The following is a 22,830-nucleotide window of genomic DNA, read 5'->3' as shown; positions in this document are numbered from 1 at the left end:
ATGCATGTATGTGTGGAAATCAATATGTTGACATCGGCGTACACAGTATCTCCAAGCAGTCACATGTCTGTGGAGCTTAGAGGGAACGTTGGTTCCTAGGCTTTGATAGTGGAACACTTTGATTTATGGGTAATTATTGCCCTATTCCAGTTGGAAAGTAGCAGAGCCATGAAATGCTACAATGAAACTCCTTTGTAATCTATACTAGATTTTCATATTTTGTGCACTTGTACTGCTTCAGTCTCTTCATAGACTACATTTACACAGGATATGATTCAAACCAAGTTTAATCTTAAATTACTTGATTTCACAGGATGTAAACCACATAAAACAAGAACATAATAGTTATGAGTTATTCTCATTAAGACATTTGCCAAGTTTCACCTTTAAAAGAAGCTTTAGATTAGTCTTATTTCAAAAGTCGAAGTAAAGCTTTTGCCGGTTCGATTCGGTTGGCTAGTATACTGTTCATGTGAAAACAGAAAATGTTGGAAATATTCAGCAAATCCTGCAGTATCTATGAAGAGAAAGAGTTAACATTTCAGGCCAATGATTTTTTCATTGGAATTAAATTTGTATTGTCTAACTATGAGAATTAGTAGTAACTGAACTGCTTCTTTGAAGTTACACTCTGACTTCTTATCAACTTGTCGTAGCAAATGTATTTAGGTGCAAACAGTATAATAGCCATTTAACTGGTTGTCAATGCTTGTGTTTCATTGATAGATTTGCTTTATATGAATTAGAGAAGTCAATCTACAACAATATATTTAAATAATGAGTTGCTGACATTGTGTCCCATTGACCTGTCGATCAGAGCCTTTTGTGTTGGGCATTATGAAGGTCTATACATTTTGTTTCAATCATGATTTTAATTTTCTTAAGGCAACATTACTTCGGAGTGCACTTTTGGCTTGGTCACATTCTAAAATTTCTTGTATATAACCTAACTTATGCCCATTTTAAAGTTTCCATTTGCTCCTTGCCCCAATACCTGACTGCCCTTTGATAACAATTTTCTTTTGTTTTGATGATTCACTGCAGTTGTCGTAATAATCTTGATCTTCATGCCAGTAGGGTAACAGAATGTGACTTTTGATTTTCTCTCTTCCTGTGAAGAAGTGACATAAACGTTTTTCTTGTAAATAAAAGAAGTGTATGAATTATATAATTTGATTTGAATTCAGGTCTGTTTATAAGCGTTGCTTGAGTTTTTCGGTTGGCTGGTGCATTGTCTGAACTGTACAAGAATTATACACACACTTAGGACTATGGTGTAGATTGTGTATAACAATGTCTTTACGGCACAGAAAAGGGTACTCTGCCCAGAGTCCATTTATGATTTTGGAGAACCGTATAGCTAAAGAAGGCATTGAATATACTTAAAACAATTTCATCGTAACTAGTTTAGATGCTAATATTACAATTATAAGATTGGGATTCAAATCCAAAATGGATTGACACGACATCCTTGGTATGTCAAATGAGTGAGCAATACCACTGCATCAATGCAAAAAAATCCCTGAAATTCCAAAATGTCACCTGACCTGCTGCGTCTGGACATTTCAAAACTCAAGAGGCAATAATAAAAAACTATCTAAAATGTAAGACAGCTAGCAAGTTCTACAATAGCAAACAACTTTTAAATCTATTTGCTGACATTGTCCATTATAGAGACAGGACCAGTGAAATTACACCTGTGTCAATCCTTTTTAAGGTCTTAACTCACTGCAGTTTGCTTACCATGGAGGGTGAAGGGGTTTTGAGGGGTTCTTCTCAAATCTGTGAACATCAACCATTATGAAACCTGAATATTCAATCTAAAAGAGAAACTGAAGTTGCTTCTAAACTCAATACTGATGTCTTCTGGACTGAATTTTTTTTTAAAAAACTTGCTTGTCTTAGATTCTTCTGAACTGAAATCAAAGCTAATGTTCTTATGTGTTTGTTCTACTTTTGTAACCCCAACAGTATAAACATCTTTCCATTGACACCACAGATATTTACAGTCGGTTGTTTTCTGACAGAAGTCCTGGATTTAGTCTAGTAGAACTGCCTGACCTTTTCTCTTCCTTTAAAAAAAAACCCGTTACAGCGGTAACTGACATCCATTCTGCTCTCTGTTGAAATCCAGGTTCCAAATATGATTTTATGTCCCTTTCATCTCAGTATATAGAAAATGTATTTTACTAGGTAAGGTGGTCATTCACTTATTTCTATCATAGAACAGCAAATGCACTTGATTCCTTCAGGTACACATTTTTGAGGTCTTTTAGTTCAGGCATGTTCAGATGAGGGATGAAATGATTTAAGTGACCAGCTGGCTTTCTGTGGCCTCTTAATTTAGGAATTGTTTTATTATTTTAGATACTGTATGCAATTACAATACTTATAAGGCATCTGGATGGGTATATGAATAGGAAGGGTTAAAAGGGATATGGACCAAAGGTTGGCAAATAGAACTAGATTATTTAGGATATTTTGTCAGCATGGATGAGTTGGATCAAAGGGTCTGTTTCTATGCTGTACAGTGCTATGACTAAGGTCGTATTCCTAATGGAACTCTGCCCCCACCCCCCGCCCACTCCTTGTTGGCCTGCTCGTTCTGTCTTTTCTCTCCCAACTAATACCCACCCCTCCAAAAAAGAGCAAATGCTGAGGCTTAGCTTGCTGCAGACAATCTATTTTGTTTTAACATTTCATCACCAGCTTGTCATTTTGTAATCATTTTCTTATCGAAGTGACCCTGCCTTTTACTTCCATTCCATAGAGATGGATACCTTGGAATGGGTACAGTACTGATTCACTGAAACTATACCAGAACTTGAAGGCTTCAATTATATGCACAACTTGCATAAACTTAACATGTAAAATCAAAAGAAATACAAGGTTGAAGGGTCAGTGCTTAAGTTGATGAAGGAGTTCAGTTGGATTGATACAGAGAAGTAATTTTCTGTAGAGATGAATGCAGAAAAAAACATGATATTTGATTTCTAAAAAAAATCATGTAAACTGGACATCACTAGCAAGACAAATGAATTTTGTTGCTCATAATTTTCCTTAATGTGGTGAGCTGCCTTCTTGAACTACTTTGGTTTATCTGGTATAGATTTGCTAAGTGTTTTGTTAGGAAAGGAGTGACACAACAGTGATGGAGGGCAATATCCAAGTCAAGCTGATATGTAACTCCGAGAGATTGCAGGTGGTGGTGTTGCATTTGGCTGCTGCCTTTTTGAAGTGAGGAGGACCCAGGTTTGATGAGGGATGTCGAAAGAGGTTAGGAGAGTTACTACGGTCCACCTTTGTAGATGATACATATTGCTGCCACTATGTACCACAGGTAGAGTGAGTGAATGCTAAGGTGATGGATGGGGTTCCGATTAAGTCCATGGTGTTTAATTTTGTGACTGTTGCTAGAGCTGGATTTGTCCAGACAAGTGGAGAATTTATCATCGTGCCCCTCTGACACGTGCCTTGTAAATGGTAGATAGGTTTCAGAGGATCAGGAGGTGAGTTTCTTTCCACAGAATTTCCAGCTTCTATAACCACAATATTTGTATGGCTGGATCAATTCAGTTTCTAATTGATGATAGCACCAGGATGGTCAGGTACTTGATTGAATGCTAAGAAATATGTTTAGATTCTGTCCTGTCACGAAATGTATTAAAGGCCAAATGTTCACGGGAGTTATGTTCCTGAAAAGCTATTGGTTAGTGAACATTTGCCCTTTAGTGGGAGAAATGGTGATTAGAACACTTCGTGTGGATTAATAAATTTGTGAATGCCAAAGGGTGGCAAGATTTTCATACTTAAACTCAAGAATAGCATGGTTAGTTTTTAAGCAAATTTGATCAAAGCTTGGGGAATCTTGTGTGACCATTTCAGAATCCATTTCCAAGACTGAATTTGCCATTAAATTAAAGCTAAACTGGGGCAAATGCACGTAACCATTTAAGAACAAAACTAATTATTTTAGTTAGTGTTAAAATGTATAGTGCAACCATATCTTTTTTAAAATATATCTTAACCTGTCCTAAAGGACTGATTTTTTAAAAGAAAGATGCAGACAGCTAATGGTAAGTAAGGAAATAAGATGTTACTGTCTGGTGCTGTATGTTAATTGGGTTTTCATTCTGGAGTATTTCTTCAAGACCTTCTAACACACTGGGCAGATTTTTCTTTAAATAGAGAAATGTAATCAGTTCAGATATGTTGGCTTTTAATGGAAGTAGTTTGGAAACACCCTGATAAATCCTACAACGTTCTGCATGTGAGGTGACTTATGCCCATATAAAATCTTGCATCAGGTTCTAATAAATTCTTATGAATAAATCTGGTTTAAAAAAACCCTCAAGGAATCAAGAAACTGCATTGATATTTGTGCAATAACATTAGAAATAGGAGTGTGAAGAGGCCATACAGCACTTTCGCATGCTCTGCATTGGGCGCTACAGTGGTTAGCGCTGCTATCTCATAGTGCAAGGTACATAGATTCAGTTCTCGCCTTGGGTAACTGCACGGAGTTTGCATGTTGTCCCCACATCCCTGTGGGTTTCCACCAACACTCTGGTTTCCTCCCCACAGTCCAAAGATGTGCAGGTTAGGTGGATTAGCCATACTGAATTTCACCATAGTGTCTAAGGTTGAGCATGCTAGGTAGATTTGCCATGTTTAATACAGGGTTATGTGGATAGGGTGGAATGCTCTTCGGAGGGTTGGTGCAGTCTCAACAGGCCAAATGGCCTTTATCTGCACTGTAGGTATTCTGTGATTCTAATTCAGTAACAGTATCAATTCCACTTTTCTGCCCACCTCCCATTACCCTTAGTGCTCCAGAATCTGTTGGTCTCAGTCTAGACCACTGAGCATCCACATCACTCTGGGTGGAGAATTTCAAAGATTTGTAATCCTCTGCGCATTCCTTAATTCTAAATTCTTTAGCCAGGGAAATGGTTTTTCATCACAAACCCTGTCAAACCGTACAAGTCTGTTTAAATTAGATCACTTGCTCTTTCCTTGGTAAGGAATCTAAAAATTTTCATTGTATTTTTAAAAGGCATCTGGATGGGTATATGAATGGGCAGGATTTACAGGGATATGGGCCAGTGCTGGCAAATGGGACTAGATTTATCTAGGATATCTGGTCAGCGTGAACAAGTTGAACTGAAGGGTCTGTTTCCATGCTGTACATCTCTGACTCTACTAGGAGTGGTGTCACCAATTGTCCTGTCTCGCACTATAGCTGTTTTGCAATAAAAGTTAACATAATTCTTCTTCCTAGATGCTTGCTGTATCTACATCTTGTCGTTTTGTGATCTACCTACAAAAACACCAAAGTCCCTCTGAATGTCAGTTTTACTCTTTTTTTTTGGGCGGGGTGGTTCTGCTTTTCTAATACAGTGATCTAATGTTCAAAGTCGCCCAAGTGACATACTGTAGACGTGGCTTAGTATGATGTCAACTTGTGCTGCTTATTTCCTTCTGATGTAGCTCCAAAAGATAGCAATAATAATGCAAAAGCCCCGGGCGAGAGCCCATTGTGCATTTTCGCAGTTTCCTTTCTCATGAGACGGTTTGTTTAGCCTCTGTAGCTAAGTAATGTATAAATCAAGAAGACATACAAAGAAAGTTATTCTGATCCTCTAACCAGCTCCTATTGAATTAGCAGGAACGCTTCGTACAGGACAATATTGCTGATCCGCGCCGGTACAGCCTTGCGCGCAAGCGTAGTAAGGTCCTGGGGGCTGTAATAAACCATCTGAGCGTTGATTTGCTGTTACTATAGTTACCAATGAAACCCCCCTCCTTGTGTTTCTCATTTAATGTAAGGGACTAGAACCGAAAACACAGGATCGTTCACTTTACCCCACGGTAGTTTTTAAGTATCCATTTGGAGTAAGCGTTCTCCGACTTTTCTAAAGCAATCCTAATAACTTGGAATTGTCCAGGCAGGATTTATTAATATTGTTGGGACGTTATCACAAATTTGTATATGAGGATTAAATAAAATAGGCAATGTAATTGAACGTTTATTAAGATCATGTGACTATAAAACGCCGATAGCGGGCTTGCGGATGTTGCAGGCCGGTTTAAAGGTGCTTATCTCTAGAAGTTAACAAATCCAGAGAATAACGAAGAAACTCGGCAGGTCCGGCAGCATCCGTGGAGAGAAAAACAGTTAACGTTTCGAGTCCGACTGGACTCTCTTTTTCAGAACGTGCTTTTATCTCCAGAAGTTAAATTGACACATCCAAATTAGAACCAATCGCTTGGATTGCCTTGAGCAGTGAACTGGCTAACTGTAGAATAGATAGAATCAGAGTTATGCAGCATAATTTAGAGGGTGGATTTGTTTAAGGACTCGAATTTTCATAAATTGGAAACGTTAGTGCCAAATTGGAAGGCTTTCCTTGTTTAGTGAGTACCAGAGCAGTAAAATAACATGCCTTTATATATTTGTAAGACTTCCTGATATTGTCGAAGATTACAGTTATATCTTTTAGCTATAAGGAAACAATACATTTCACTGCCTCTTCTGTTAAAAATGCCGAATTTGCTGGTTTGCTAATTTAAATGATTTAATGACATTGCACAAGCAACTTTATCTGTCTCAGCCAATCAAGTGATCAATGGAGAAATGATGTGTTTGCATAAGAAAATTATTATTGGTATAATTTATTCTAGTGTGCGAATTGGAACTTAATTCCACTATTAAACTCTGGTTCCAGCTTGAGATTTAAATCAAGGCTCCGTCTCCTGAGCCTTTCCCTTAGGAAAAGGACACCGTTCAGCCCTTCTAGCCAGTTCTGCCATTCAGTGAGATTTGACTGATCTATGGCCTAACGGTATACCATCCTTTTGGCCCATAACCCATAATACCTTTTGATGAACAAAGACTTTATTTAGCTCCGATTTAAAATTAACAACTGATACAGCATCTACTTCTGTTTGTGGAAAAGAGTTCCAAACATGTACCACCTTTTGTGTATAGAAATATGAAGGGTGATTGCAGACAGCTGTAAGAATAAATAGGTTGTAATAGGGGATTTTAACTTTCCAAACACTGACTGGGACTGCCGTAGTGTTAAGACCTCAAATGGGGGAGGAATTTAAGTGTAGTAGGAAAAATTTCTCGATCAATATATAGATGGCCCTACTAGAGAAGTGCCAAAACTTGGGAAGTAAGGTAGGGCAAGTGACTATGGTTTTAGTGGGGGAGTGTTTTGGAACTAGTGATCATAATTCTATTAGTTTTAAAATAATTACGGAAAAGGATGGGTCTTGTCCACAGCTTAAAGTTCTAATTGGGGCAAGACCAATTTTGATGTTCTTAGACAGGATCTTTCAAAAGTTGATTGGAGGAGGCTGTTTACAGGTAAAAGAACACCTGTCAAGTGGGAGGCTTTCAAAAGTGAGATAACAAGAGTTCAGGACCAGAGTTTTACTATTAGTATGAAGGGTAAGGGCTGACAGGAGTAGGGAATGGATGACTAGAGATAATGATGCTCTGGTCAAGAAAAAGAGAGGTATATGTCAAGTACACAGCTGGGATCAAGTGAATCCCCTAAAGTATAGGGGGTATACTAGTACACTTGAGGAAATCTAGTCCGCAAAAAGGGGACATGAGATAGCTTTGGCAGATACGGTATTGGAGCACACAAAGAAATACTGAAAGAACATTAAGGGCAAAAGGGTAACTAGGGAGAGAATAGGGCCACTTAAAGAACTACAAGGCTTGGAAGCACAGGAGATGGATGAGATCCTAAACAAATGTTTCTCATTCATATTTACTATGGAAAAAGACATAGAAGCTAGGGAACTTGGGAAGTAAACAGTGATGTCTTAAAAAGAGTCCACATTACACAAAAGGAGGTGCTGAGGGCCTTAAAATGCATAAAGGCAGGCAAATCCCCAGGACCTGATCAAGCGTGTCCCAGGACATTGAGAAGCTAAGAAAGAAATTGCAGGGCCCCTAGCAGAGATATTTGTATCATCGATAGCCATGTCTGCGATGCCAGAATACCAAAGGATGGCTAATGTGCCATAATTTAAGAAGGTCTGCCAGGAAAAGCCAGGGAACATCAGACCAGTGAGCCTAACATCAGTGGTGGATAACCTGTTGGAGAGGATTCTGAGATATAGAATCGACATGCCTTTGGAAAGGCAAGGACTGATTAGGGAAAGTCAGCATAGCTTTGTGCATGAGAAATCATGCCTCACAAATTTGATTTTATTTTGGAAGAGGTGCCTAAGAATATAAAGGCAGAGAGGTAGATTTAGCAAGGCCTTCGACAAGGTTCCACATGGTAGACTGGTTAGTCAGGTTTGATCACCTGGAATCCAGGGAGAGCTAGCCATTTGGATATAAAATTGGCTTGACAGTAGGAGACAGAGTGGTGGTAGAGGATTGCTGTTCAGACTGGAGGCCTGTGATCAGCAGTGTGTGACAAGGATTTGTGCTGGGTCCACTGTTGTTTGTCATCTCTATAAATAATTTGGATGAGAGTAAAGGAGGCATAGTTAGTAAGTTTGCGGATGACATCAAAATTAGTGGTATAACAGACAGAAGAATGTTATCTAAGAGTACAATGGGATCCCGATCAACTGGTGCAGTGGGCTGAAGAATGGCACATGCAGTTTAGTTCAGATAAACACAAAAAGTGTCACATTTTGGTAAGACAAACCAAGGCAGGACTTGAACAGTTAATGTTAGGGCACTGAGTGTGGTCGAACAGAGACCTAGGGGTACAGGTATGTAGTTCCTTGAAAGTGGCATCACAGGTAGACTGTATTGAAGGCAAGCTTGCCAAATGCTTTCTTCATTGGTCAGAGCATTAAGTACAGGAGTTGAGACGTCATGTTACAGCTGTACAAGGCATTGATAAGGCCACGTTTGGAGTACTGCATACAATTCTGATCACCCTGCGATAGGAAGGATATTGTTAAACTGGAAAGGTTGCAAAAAAGATTTACAAGGATGTTACTGAGCCTAGAGGGTTTGAGTTTTCAGGAAAAGCTGGATAGGCTAGGACTTGTTTCCCTGGAGTGTAGGAGGCTGAAAGGGTGACCTTGTAGAGGTGTGTAAAATCATGAGGGGCACAGATAAAGTGAATAGCCAAGGTCATTTTCCCAGGGTAGGGGAGTCCAAAACTCGAGGGCATATGTCTAAGGTGAGAGAGGGAAAAATTTAAAAGGGACCTGAGGGGCAACCTTTTCACACAGAGGGTGGTGTGTATATGGAACAAGCTGCCAGAGGAAATGGTAGAGGTGGGTACACTTGCGACATTTGGACACTGTGTGTTTTCCTGTTAATATCTTGAAGATGTTGATCAGATCCTCCCTTAACCTTCCAAATTCTGGAGAAAATAGGCCTAATTTGTATAATCTGTCCTCAAAACTTAATCGCTGGAGTCCAGGTATCGTTCTTGTGAACCTACACTGTATTCCCTCCAAGGCCAATACATCCTTCCTAAGGTGTGCTGCTCCGATCTTCTCTCAGTACTCCATGTGGAGTCTAATCAGGGTTTGAATGATTGCAGCATGACTTCTGCATCCTTCTACTCCAGTCTTCTAGATACAAAGGCCAGCATTCCATTAGCATTTTACACTTTTTGTTTTGCATCTGTTTGTGACATTTAAAGATCTATGCACTTGAACCCCCAAGTTTCTTTGGACACCCACAGTATTTAACTTTAAGGGAGAAAGCTGCCACCCTTACCTGGTCTGGCCTACATGTGATTCCAGATCCACAGCACTCTGGTTAACTCGTAAATGCCCACTGGGCAACTAGAGATTGGCAATAAATGCAGCCTGGACAGTAATGCCCACATTCCATGATTTAGTAAAACAAAATAATTTTGAAAGTCCCTTGATCTATCCATTTTTGGTCCAAAATGGATAACCTCTCACTTGCTTACGTTGAATTTCATCTGTCACATTTTTACCCATTCATCCAGTCGATCAACATCCCTTTGCCATTTCATGCTATCATCTACAATATCTACAATGAGTAGAAATCCTCTTGTACTACAGTACTTAGAAAAAGGCAAGAAGTTCTATCAGGGTTACTGCCAACATCTATTTCTCAACCAAAATCCTGCTCTCCTGTAAAACCAAAACTAGTTATTTAACTCATTGCTCTTTATGGAATCTTGCTGTGTGCAAACTTGCTTCTGCACTTCCCTACAGTGTAACAGTTGAAAGCACTTCAAAAAGTACTTAATTGGCTGTGGAGTGTTTTGGAACATCCTAAGGAGATGACTTTCATTTGTTCAATAATACACATTTTTAAAATGATTAATTAATGAATTTTGTGGTTTAAAGGCATCAAAAAATGATCACTCCAAATACCTGGGATGAAATTTGTTAATTTTCTTTTATCAGTCAATTCATGACATTTTGTTAATTTTGTAATGCTAGATTAGCTAAATGTTCCACTGGTGCTGTGACTTTGTTTAATATCTTTGTTTTCAATTATGCTGCATAAGAAAACTCTAAAAATGGTATTATGATTTGAGAACCAGCAGGCATTTAACAATAGTGGAAAAAAGTACTACCAATGTTTATGTTTGCAATTGCCTTTATTGTGAAACAGTGTTGACCCTATCATAGCTGATTACAATGCAAGAAATGGTGGGAAATTGTTATTCTGGTTGTCTGACTTCACATAGTTGCCAGTCCCATTGGTCTCCAGTTTTTTTTTGTCAGGAATGTTAACCAATTTTTAAAAAATATATAGGCATTTAGTGAGTAATGACAAATTACTTGGCTAAAGAAGTTGAATATTCAAATTGTGTTTGCTGTCAAATAGCAAACTAAATATTTGGCATCACAGTGTGTTAAGTCATAGTTGTAAAGAACTCCAGGATCTGACACACATTCCATAACGATGAATGTAATCTATACTTGTGTTTTAAATGTTGTTAGCTACTGAAGTTGAATTTTCCCAACTGTAGCACAAGTGTTGGTATGACAATCAATAAACCCTGTTGAGAAATCACTTGAGGCGCAGGATTTTTTCATTGGGCTACTATCTATCTATTTTAGCTATTCCTTTTACTATTACACTGCTTTCATTATGGGCAACCTTTCCGATAAATTTTTGTGTTATTTATACCTCCTTCAAGTCAATAACTGTGTACTTTTAATTAAACCAGAAATAATTTTCAATTTGAATTCATGGGGGTGAGATTCGGTCAGTAAATTATGTTTAAATTGTATGAATGAATAAAACGTTTCTTATCAACATCGCTGGCTGAAATGAAAGTTTTGTGGGTAGAACAAAAGAAAAAATGGGTCTGTTAAAGCTTGTTCATTTGGAATGTAATTTGGTGAGCCTAGCATTCAACTGTGTTTTGAGGGCCCTCTGTGTCCTTAACTCTGCTGTTGTAACTGGAAGGTTATTTCAAATTATTATAGAAATTATTGCTCAAAGAAGTCTTTCAACTCATCACCTGTCAATATCCTATTGACAGCAGATACCTGATCTAACTTTTCTATCCTTTCTAAAAATGTTTATTTAAAATTTATGTTTTAATCACTTGTTATCTTAGCCTGCCATAATATTCAGGTTCAACTTGCCTATTACTACTTTGTGTCTTGATGAGTTTCCTTGAACACACATGTCCCCATTGTACATTCTTCCTCCATTTGTGATCATTGTCTTTTTGCAGTGCCTATACTGTATGTTCCTTCTAAAGTATGGCAGTTAAAGCAGTACATAGTCCTTGGGGTGTGGTTTGATTAGAGCAAAATAAGGTGTAATCTTATTGACATAAGCTTCACTGTTCTGGCTACAGATTAGTCCAAGTTGTTTTTTCACATTACCTAGGAAGTAGTACAAGTAAGAAGTACATGTCTGTCGGTACGTGCATGTTCATTTTACAGTTTGTCCCAGCAATTTTTTTTCCCTATCATTGTAATTCCATGTTGCTTATTTTTCTACAGTTAAGTAATATTAGTCATGCTTGGTATTGGAGTTAGTTTGCCATTTGTCTCCCTTATGTGCTCGGTATAATTCCTCCCACAAAATGTTGATGTCATTATCTAGTGCAGTACTCCAGTTTGCTACTTTAGTGTTGTTTATGAATGTCTTAACTAGCTTTGACATTTAAGTTATTAGAAAAGGTAAAACATCACCAGTCTCAATGCTTTACAGCCAATTAAGTACTTTTTGACGTGGTCAAAGTGACAAGTGACAGATTTTCCACCAATATCAATATGGTAATGATCCAAGTTTGTTTGTTTGTGTTTGATTGAGAGAGTAATATTGGCTAGGACACTTGGGATAACTATGCTTTTAGTCAAGATAGTGTCATATGATCTTTTTCCTGACTGCATAATTGGATATTGGTTTAATGTCACATGTGAAAGATGGCCCCTCCAAAAGTACAGCAGTCACTTAGTACTGAGTGAAGTGTCAACCCTGATTTTTGTACTTGTGCTGTGAAGTGGAATTGGATCTGGAACCCGTGATCTCAATGGCAGCAATGATCCCAAATGAGTCATGTCTGACATAGAAATAAGCACTGAATTCTATAACACCCCGCATGACATTTCCATCATGTTTAACACTGCACATTTCACAAGCTTTGCTAGATATTTTGACCCTTTGTTCCTTATTAGTTTAGTCCGTAGTATCTTCAAGACTGATTTGAGTGATCACATTTCAATGGAAGAAAATTCTGTTTGTAGCATCCTCCAAGAAGTCAAGGGTATGCTTGTAGTATTTGAGAAAAGAGCCTTATTTTAATGGTGAACAACAAACAAGATTGCTCATTGTTGACCACAACAAGATTGGTTTTGAGAGGGAGAACAGAGAACTGCACAAAAGTTTAAATTGTGCCAATTGAAAGAGGAGAGATTAATCGTTAGGAAACTGGGCTGAATTAATTGGTAATCCTACGGACAGTGCAAAATATTCAATTAATTATTTGGTATGGAACAAAAGCAGCAAATTCCTTTTTTTAAAAAAAGAAAAGGTTCTTACTTGTACTTATGTACGATAAGCAACTATAGTAAACTAATGCCTTCAGATAAAGTGTCAAGGTGAAAGACTCTCGCACGGTTGCAAGAAAAAGTGAAAATGTAAGGACCCAAAGAACTATAAAAAAAGTTTGAAAATTGGTACAAAGCAGGTATGATAGTAGGAGATAAACAAAAGAATATGGAGAATAAATTAAGGAATGTCAAACTTTCAACTAAAGTTTTGTGAAGTATGTGAAGAGAAAAGTAATGGAGCATGACACAGTCAATCAAACAAGTACAGATGTAGGCAAGACTATATATAAATAAGAAATTAGCAAAAATTCACTAAATGAGGTCTGTGTATGCATTTTCAACAAAAATAAATTGCTTTTATATAGCCCCCTTAACATTAATGTAGGGCATGTATAAAATACCAGCGATGGAAGGCAATCCAAAAGTAAGTCAACGGGAAAACCTTTAGGATACCTTTTTTAAAAAATGGAGCAATTATTCAAACTTGAGTAAATGGATCTCCAGAACCTGATGAATTCCATCCACAATATTAAAAGAAGTGGTTGCAGAGATTTAATTGTTTTATAATTTTCTAAAGAGCCTAGGATTCAAGAATTGTGTATTTGACTTGGGAAAATTGCTTTGTTATTTGAGGGAAGGGGAGTGCTGAAGGAAGTGCAGAGCTCTCAATGGGAAGTTTCTAATATCCACATTAGAGACAAAATTACTGAGCACTTATTAAGTTATTTTATAGATTTGTGAAGAATAGGTCATGTCTTTTGAGGAATTCACTAGTGTGATGGATGAGACATGTACTTGGATGTTGTTTTTGGATTTCAAAAGATTTTTGAGGATCTTTGTTTAAAAATAAAAACACACAGAACTGGAGGTAATGTTGTCAGGAATTAGTTGAGATATCAACAGTGAGTAGTGTTAGAAGGCACACACTGCTTTTCCATCAGTCCTCCATATTACAATGGTAGATAAGCCATCAGGCAATCTCCTGTCCTTAAGCCAACCTTCCCCCAACCAACATCCCCTGCCATCTAATGCACAGGTATGAAAATTAAGGAAAAAAGGCCAATGAAATTTAGGTCTTAAAACTTGAGAGAATCTGTACCCAAAAGGTGAAAAAAGGATGTTTTAATGGTACAAAACTTTGGTCAGACAAAGTTCAGTTTCAGGTACCAACTCTCTGGAAAGTTTTATTTGCTTTAGGGAAATTATAACATAGGACTAGAATGGTTAAATTGATGGACATTTGTATTAAAGTGGCTGGTATTTCCTTGAATTTGTAAGGCTAAGACGTGATCTAATTAAGTTGGGTAAAAATAGTAATGGAAGTTGATAAGGTATACGTAGAGAAATTTTTCCTTGGGCTGGGGGAAATCAGAAGAAATGAGAGCAAGACCATCAAGTGCATACCCAGCCATGCAAATGGTGACAGTATCCATATGTAATATTTCTGGGTGAGTGACTCAAACCTGGGACAATTTAAATTCCCCAAAACTCTAGATACTTGTTAAATACGAGTGTCAACAATTATGGTGCATAAGCAAGTAAGTGGAGTGGAGGAATGAATTTGCCATGATGTATCTGAATAGCTGACTACAGTTTCTACATCTGTAAAGAAGGCAACAAAATCCTACATCTATAATCAATGCTCTAGATTTGGATTTATTTAGCGGAAGGTGCATGTGTATTACCACTTTGGAAAAATATAAAATCTAGTTTCTTGGTTGTGCCATAACCCATATGCTATTGAAATAGTGTTTGTTTTGTCATCTTCAAACTTTACAATTGGAAAACACTGCTATGTAACTTGCCACCTTCCTTTAAATGTGAACCCGAAACTGTTCCTTTATATCTTAATCTGTTCAAAATATCCTATAAATTGACCTATATCAGTACCCTCCAGTTTAACATTCACTTCCATATGTTAAAGCCATGAAAAAGTGCATACCCATTCATGCAAGTAGTGATGGAAATCTGGGGCACAACCAGAAATGTTCTGTATGGATACTGAGTCAATTTAAAGTTTGACATATATCCCAAAAACTCCTTTATAGCATTGTCCTCTTGTTCTTCCAGGAGTGCCAGCTTCTCCTTTCTCTGTCTTTCCGTCCCCCCTGCCGACTTGTTGGTGACTGGATTTTCATTCACCTGTTCAGTATCTTTCAGATTGCTCTTCCTAATCATCTGCTTCACTCATTTTTCTTGCGTCCTTTTTACGACTTCTCTAAAGCCTATTTCTTCAATTAAGCTTTTTGTGGCCTCTGTCAGTTCTTGTGATTAATGGATTTGCGAACCACCTTGAATATTTTTCTATGCTTAAAAATGCTATATGAATATGAAATACAGTTGGTATGAGAACATGAAAATGTAGGCTTATGTAAGATTTTAGGTTAATGCAGTTAACTGGTAATTTTGTGAAGAACATTAACCTCTTCTATTTTCCACCCTCAGGTACAAAACTGGAGTGGTATTAGCCCTTTAGCCTCGTAGGCTTACAGACATTCTGGACTTCTGATTGCAAGCTTCAAGCCTCCAAGCAAAATGAAATTGAAGAAGGGTGTTAACCCAATCTTTTCATTGTTTTTGCAATGTATGATTGTTGTGTGCAATCTCGTATTTATTCTCCCATTACAGCTCTTTTGGGGTTCACGGCGTAGACCCAATATAAGAGCAAAATCAATTAGTAACCATCCTGCTGGCCCGTACCGATGTGTGGAGAGTTTAGATCGTCTACTAGCGAGTCTGTATGCTGGTGCTGACACCCTAGATAAAATTTTTCAGTATGCCACTGAGGCCTTTAGACACAAGAACTGCTTGGGAACACGTGAAATTCTTAGTGAGGAAGACGAGATTCAGCCAAGTGGAAGAATCTTCAAAAAGGTAATTACAACTTTTCTTTACATGTTAGATGTTTTTGATTTACTTTCTTGGTATTGTCATGTCAACTTGTATTTCTCACAAGATAATTGGTGATTTGCACGTCGATATTCAGCTTTTGACCAATCAGTCATGATTTTTTTGATTTTATACATATGCAAGACCCAGTGTTAGTTGTTGCTAGGTCCTTGCCTTAACTCTAACTAATGGGTGTCTTAGATGAATTACAAATATTTTTAAAAAGCTTTAAAACACCAAATAATACTATTGTAAATGCTATGAGCTATTCATTTTTGTATTTGGAATAATTCAGCCTAATTAAATCCCTTAATAAATAACCCTTTAGCATTACTAGCTACAGATGAAACCCCTCAGGAAACTTCTTAAAAGTATTGCAAGTATGAGAAGAGTATATTCACAAAATAATATTGAAACGTAATACGTAAGTCAGTCGTATTTAGTATTTTTGCACACAGGCAGCAGTTTTGCTGCAATTTTTTCACTGGTTTGAGGCTTTCTTGTGAAATGTCGTAAGGTTTTTAATCCAAGGGCTAATGTCTGTTCCTTCTAAGAAGCTTTTGCTCAAAGTTTTGTCATTCTTATTTGCCTTGGAAAGAAAATATCTTTCTATTAAATGCCCATACTGCTTGCTATGGCTATCTATTTAATTTGCACCAAGTTTAAAATTCTGCAGTTATAAGGCACTGAGCAGTGGCTGTTTGAAATAAAAGAATTCTCCAGCAATATCTGTTTTTGTTTTAAAATTCTGCAATATCTACTGAAGATTAAATTACTAGTTTGTCAACATCTTTAGCACATCCTTCAGTGATCTTCATGCAGTTTTTTGTTCAGTTTTATTTCTCATTTGGATGCAGACGCTACAGATACGTAGAAACTAAGGCCTAAATTACTAAACCACTTCTTCAATCATTCACGACCAATGCGTTAACAGATGTGCCTCAGTGCTCTTTGGCATGGCACATAAAGAATGACTTCTGGATTCATAAGGCTATGCTTATTTTGGAACGTTTTAGTACAAGGAATAAAGTTTGGTTGTCTTCAAGATGTTCTGTCACAGTACAGCAGTTTTCCTACTGATTTGTCAATGCTTTCTGAATAAATGTAAACATTAACTTATTCCTGTGTGTGAGTAGCAGTGTCAATTTACAACTTCAGTCATTCCTATAAGTGGATTGATGTTGACACTAACTTTCAACAGATTTCTAATGTCGCTAATGCCTCTGGAGATGAGACCAGTCATTAAAAATGCATGCTGTTAAGTCATTATTATAATTAAGAAACTGAGATGATGGAAACATCTCCTAATAGATAAACCTAGATGTTGACAGTATTGTTTGAGTGTAGGGTCAACTTGTAAAATAAATATCTGGTACAAAATAGGAAACCAAACTTTTTTGGCATTGTGGTAATTTGTAGAGAAGTAAGGTGTCATTAGACTATGCTAAAGGCAAGTGGCTGCAGCACTCTTGATAATTTTGGTTTTCACTTCTAGTTTAACAGTTTTTTTTACAAACAATTACTAGAAATTCAGTATTCATTGTTCAATACCAGATTTCACTAAAATTGATACTTATCCTGTGGGGAGAGTGGCTGGTAGACATAGTATTTGGACTCCTGATTGCTGTCAAATTATCTTGACATTTATGATGCCATGTTGTGGCCAGATGAAGATAAATATTACAGCTTTTTAGGTGAACAACACCATTTTGTTCCTGTTCACCATAACTTAGGGAGACAAGGATATTTATGCAGCTAATTTATATGGTTCCCTATAGCTGAAATTTTTCTTTCTCTGCTATATTTCTGTTTTGCAATTTTAAAGGCTGTGATCTAGCTCTACCTGTGAAGGTTTCTTGTTGAAAATTGGGTAATTGAACTCTGGTATCTCCAGCAGAAATTTAAATGTGAAGGGTATAGAAGTTGAGCAATATTACCCTCAGCCAGTCTCTCTAGTTTTCAGCAAGCGTGTTAGAAGTGACCAATGCAGAAACTGTGGCTTTTTGTGTCTTTTAACCTAGAACTACTAAATCCAATTGTACTATCTCCTATTTTAATATGTTTGAGAATGTTTAACTCTGGCATCAAGTTGAGATATTTCTGATCTGTATGATTTATTGCTTTAACCCACTGAATAATCTGTGATTTGAGGGATAGCGAAACAATTAGGCAATATAGCTTCAAGGCAGGTGGTTTGTGACTCAGAGGAAGCTTGCAGGTGATGGTGTTCCGATGCACTTGCTACTCCTGTCCTTCTAGGTGGTAGAGGTTGCAGGTTTGGAATGGGCTGCCAAAGTAACCTTTTTGAGTTACTGTAGTGCATCTTCTACGTAGTACATCCAGCTGTCACTGTGCATTAGTGTTGATTGATGATAGAAGGCATGCTAAACAAGTGGGTTGCTTTGTCATGGATAGTGTTGAACCTCCTTGAGTGTTGTTGGAGTGTGCACCACCCCCACCCCCCACGTTACCACTCATCCAAGCAAGTGGCTTGTGTCATGTAGATGAAGGAGAGGCACTGGAGAGAGAGAAATGAGTTACTTGTTCCAGAATTCCTAACTCCTTGTATTTATATGGCTGGTCTAGTTTCAGGTTAGCAGCAATCCCTGGATGTGGTTAGTAGGTGATTCAGCGATGGTAATGCCATAGAATGCCTAGGGTTATATCATCTCATCGGAGATGGTCCTTGCCTGATAGTTGTATTATGCAATTTGTAACTTGCTACTTGACATTCAGACTTCTGCATCCTGCATGGACTGCTTCCATATCAGGTGTTATGAATGGTACTTGACGTTATGAACTTGTCAGTAAACATTCATAATTCTGACCTTTATGGAGGGAAGGTCATTGAAACTTTATCCATTTAATCCAGAGAGGAACATTCGCTTAAAATTAATTTCTGCTATTTTAACCTTTGCTTTATGAAATGCTTTTGTATTTGTTGGTTTGCATCTGTAGTTTGACGGTTAACAAATTATTTATACCCTATTTTGTAACATTAAAGATTTTTTTGATCCATTCCATTCAAACTCCCCATTTACTCTTTACTAAAGCCTCTTGGTGAATCCTAATTTTAAGACTTACCCTGCCTAAACTGCCATGGTGGTGATGTGAGCATTATCACTAAATTACACTTCAGCCTACGTCTCCTCCTTTGAACAGTGAACCTTTTTTTATTCTATCCTTCTAACCTTTTTCGATTATCTAACCCTCAATCCCATCCCACATGTGGAAATAACGCAGGGATAAGAAACATATTTTTTTTGTCATTTTTAAAAAAATATTTCTCTGACCAGGAAATTAAAATTACTGAGGAAAAGGGTGTGGAAAGAACATTTTTGGCTGATAGTTGAGCATCATCCAGTCTTTCCATTTGATGTAAGCAGACAGCATTACAAGAATGAACATGTTGGAGCTTGTTGTGGATGAAACCTCCAGGAATGTATAATTGCAGTTGGCAACCATATTTAAAACTGAGCAATTCCTTTCCATCACAAATGTGCCATTCCTCCTGGGTTTTAGCCCTATGTAAATCACATCTTCACATTGCTGCACTATTGACACCCATTACCTTCACCCTGATGGGGCCCAAGCTATTGTATTTATTTCTAAATCCCTTTCTTTCCCACTATATATTTAAGAATGTCTTTCAAACTCATCTCTTTGACCAAGCTTTTGATCACATGACCTATTAATACATTGTCCTTTCATTTGTCTTTTTATCTAACCATGCTTCTTTTAGAAATTTTTCTCCTTATAAATGTGAGAAATGAATATACGTTTTTACAGCCTGCTGCAGTGCCCCATCCAGACTTGATACAAGCTCGAAGAGCAGCATCTCACCTTCCGTTTGGGGATATTACAGGACTCGACATCGTGTTTAATGATTTTTGAGCATGAACACCCTGTATATCTATTTCTCACCACCAAACCTCAGGTCCTCATGACATGGTTGCTTTAAGCACAGCCAACCCATTTTTTTGGTCCCAATAATCACCCTTCCAGCTTCTCCTCTTCCCTGGCGTACTGTCAACAATCCCATTGTCTGTCTATCCGCTCACTCGCATGACCCCTCACCTGCCGCCTTGCACTCTTAATACCACCTTTTCCCAGCTGCTGTCTGTTCTGAAGAAGGGTCATGGGCTCAGAACATCAACTCTTTCTTCTTTCTACTGTTACTGCCAGACCTTCTGAGTTTCTCCAACAATTTCTATTTTCTTTGTGCAAGTCTTTACTGTAGGATTAGTTTGGTTGGCATTTAGACTCCGTATTCTGGGTAGTATATTGCAGTAATCAATTCTAATCTTCTTTGAAAATAAACAATGAATAAAAATCCACTGGAACGTCTTTGTTTCAAATTGATCAGCTGATTTTACCAACATATTGTAATTTTCCATCCAACCCCGTTCTGAGATGTTTAAATTTTTCAGCTTTGCCACGTTGTCACTGACTTTAAGGCTTGTATCCAGTTCAAGAGCTTGGTCATTGCATGACCTAGAATTGACAAAGGAAACTTTATGTAGGTGATTATTTCCTCATCTTTCTTACGACTCTGTTGCCCCAGGTGACAGTGCCAGTGAGTCAGTTTTAAAGGTGTGGGAATATTATGTTTTCGTTCCAAGCTTGCATAAAATTCTTTTGGAGCACCTTTGAACTGACATCCGAACCAAAAACCTCAACCATGTGTAACTCTAGGCATGCCTTGTTACTCAGGAGGAATTGAAAATTATGTTTTGTTCACAAATGCAATACAATGATAATTTAATCTGGTACCAAATGTCTATTCCTGTTTCTGAAGAATCCTGCTCTGCCCCCTTAAAACCTGCAGAACCGCATATGGATGTTTTGCTGTCTGGGCATGTTACTTTGTAAGTATGATCTCATCTGTGAGTTACGAGTTAAAGCTATATATGCATGAATTGCAAGTGGTTCAGTTGATACTGTTTCTATCATAGCGGAACTGAACTGTTTCCTATGAAATGCCTCAATGAATTAGGAAGCACAAAGTTTGAAATAGTTATTGTGAAAAGGAATTGTTACTGGCATTGGCCTTGATTTAAAATGAGAAGAGGAAGCCATTTTATCCAGTTTATTAAAGCAACAACATAAATCTGCTCCCCGGCTGTCTTACCTCAACTCATCCTCTCCTTTTCAAATAGTTCTTCATATTAGTTGATTTGGAGACTGAAGCCTATTGATCTGTTCTGCTTAAAGTATCACAATCAAGTAAACCAATTTCTGTCTCCATGTTGGGTTTCTTTGGATTTCTTTCCTTTTTGCAGCCCAAGCTGCATATCACCACATGCCAAAGAACAAAGCTGGGACCATCTGCATTAGTATAATTCAGTAGCATAACATATAGGACACTACACCAGACCTTTAATGGAAGGTAAAAATATTTCTCAAATACAACTTTTGGTCTGATAAGCTTCTTGAATTCTGCTGTATTTTGTTGCCTAAGAAAATTCAATTCGAATAAAGGCCACTCTAGGAAAACTGGCATGGCAAATATTTTAAAAGCTAATGCTCTGACTTGATTGACCTTTTTACTACCAGGATACCTTCACATAGATAGAGTTAAGGTTTGGCGGGTCTGACTCTGGAGTCCATACTGGTATTTCTGTGGTTTTTTTTGAGGTCTGAAGAACCACTTCTTCGTTATTGTATATTCTTTACATATCAGGAATAATCCAAAGATGCACAGAGATGAATCAACGCCTCTAGTCTTTCATGTTGATTTATGAACTTCATGTAACAAGCTCCCGCTCCCTACACCTGGCGTTCTGTGTGTTTGTCTCTAAATGATAATTTTCAAGATGGTTTTAATGTTCCAGAAACAGGTGGTCTAATGAATATGTTTCACTTTGTTTCATGTTTGCCATGTTAGACACCATTTCAGTGCTGTGTCATCTATTTTCTTCTGAAATATGTGATTATATTTTGAGAAATGAGTTTCAAGACCAATTTGTAAAGCTATTGGATAGTAGGGTATATGAACAAACAAAATCAGTACTACATTCCTGTGGGGAAACCATAAATCAAGGTAACTAAATTTGTTGAACTGCCCCAAGTGAAGAAATTACAATAGATTTCATTTTTATTTTGTAGCTTATTTCGACACACATCAGAATTTATGTAACTTAAGCAGGTAAAGTTCAATCTACATAAACTATAAATTATACATGAGTGTTGTGAGTGGCAATGACTGTCTCTCAAGTCTTCCCATTACTTGCCACACAAATGTGACACCACATGCGATTTTGTCTTTTCAACTGTGCCTCCAGTACTTAGGATTTCTCACAGTCCCATTCAGTAACAATCACATACCATCCAAGGTCACTGGGTATGGATAAAACCAACAAAGTGCATGTTCATTCACCCTCTTACTTAGGTCATATCGACCTTGATGTTGTGGTTTACAGGGTTTCTTTTAAACAGTACCCTGTTCATGACCTAGACCGCTAGTGCAAACTGAGCTCTTCCACACTCCTGACCTCATCAGATGGTCCAAGATTCCGACAGCAGAGAAACAGACCCTTTGGTCCAAGCTGACCAGGTATTCTAAACTGAACTAGTTCCATTTGACTGCATTTGGCCCATATCCCTCTAAACCTTTCCAATTCATGTGCCTGTCCAAATATCTTTTGACGGTTTTAATTATACCCACCTCTGCCACTTCCTCTGGCAGTTCATTCCATACATGCACCACCTTCTGGAAAAAGTTGCCCCTCGGGTCCCATTTAAATCTTTACCCTCTTACATTAAACCTCTACCCTCTCTAGTTTTGTACTCCCCTACCCTTGGAAAAATACCTTGGCAATTCAGCTTATCTATGTTCTTGATTTTCTAAACCCCAAAAAGGCCACCCCTCTGCTTCCAATGCTCCGGGGGGGGGGGGGGGGAGTCTCAGCCTCTCCTTATTACTATGATATGAATCATAGC

The 22,830-nt window shown here is 37.7% G+C and overlaps 1 protein-coding gene across 2 annotated transcripts in view; it reads left to right on the top strand.

Annotated features, from left to right (window-relative positions):
- acsl3a (acyl-CoA synthetase long chain family member 3a) overlaps window positions 1-22,830 on the top strand; it is a 111,511-nt gene that overhangs the window by 6,770 nt on the left and 81,911 nt on the right. For both annotated transcript variants that reach the window (XM_020528701.2, XM_048604247.1), the window contains exon 2: window positions 15,445-15,873. In XM_020528701.2, the coding sequence (XP_020384290.2) occupies window positions 15,535-15,873 (339 nt within the window). In that variant the 5' untranslated portion in view covers window positions 15,445-15,534. The remainder of the gene's footprint in view (window positions 1-15,444; window positions 15,874-22,830) is intronic.

The sequence above is a fragment of the Rhincodon typus genome, chromosome 13 (genome assembly GCF_021869965.1).
Source record: "Rhincodon typus isolate 14 chromosome 13, sRhiTyp1.1, whole genome shotgun sequence".
Classification (NCBI taxonomy): domain Eukaryota; kingdom Metazoa; phylum Chordata; class Chondrichthyes; order Orectolobiformes; family Rhincodontidae; genus Rhincodon; species Rhincodon typus.
Note: the sequence above shows the minus strand (reverse complement) of the source record. Positions and strands in the feature narration are given on the sequence as shown.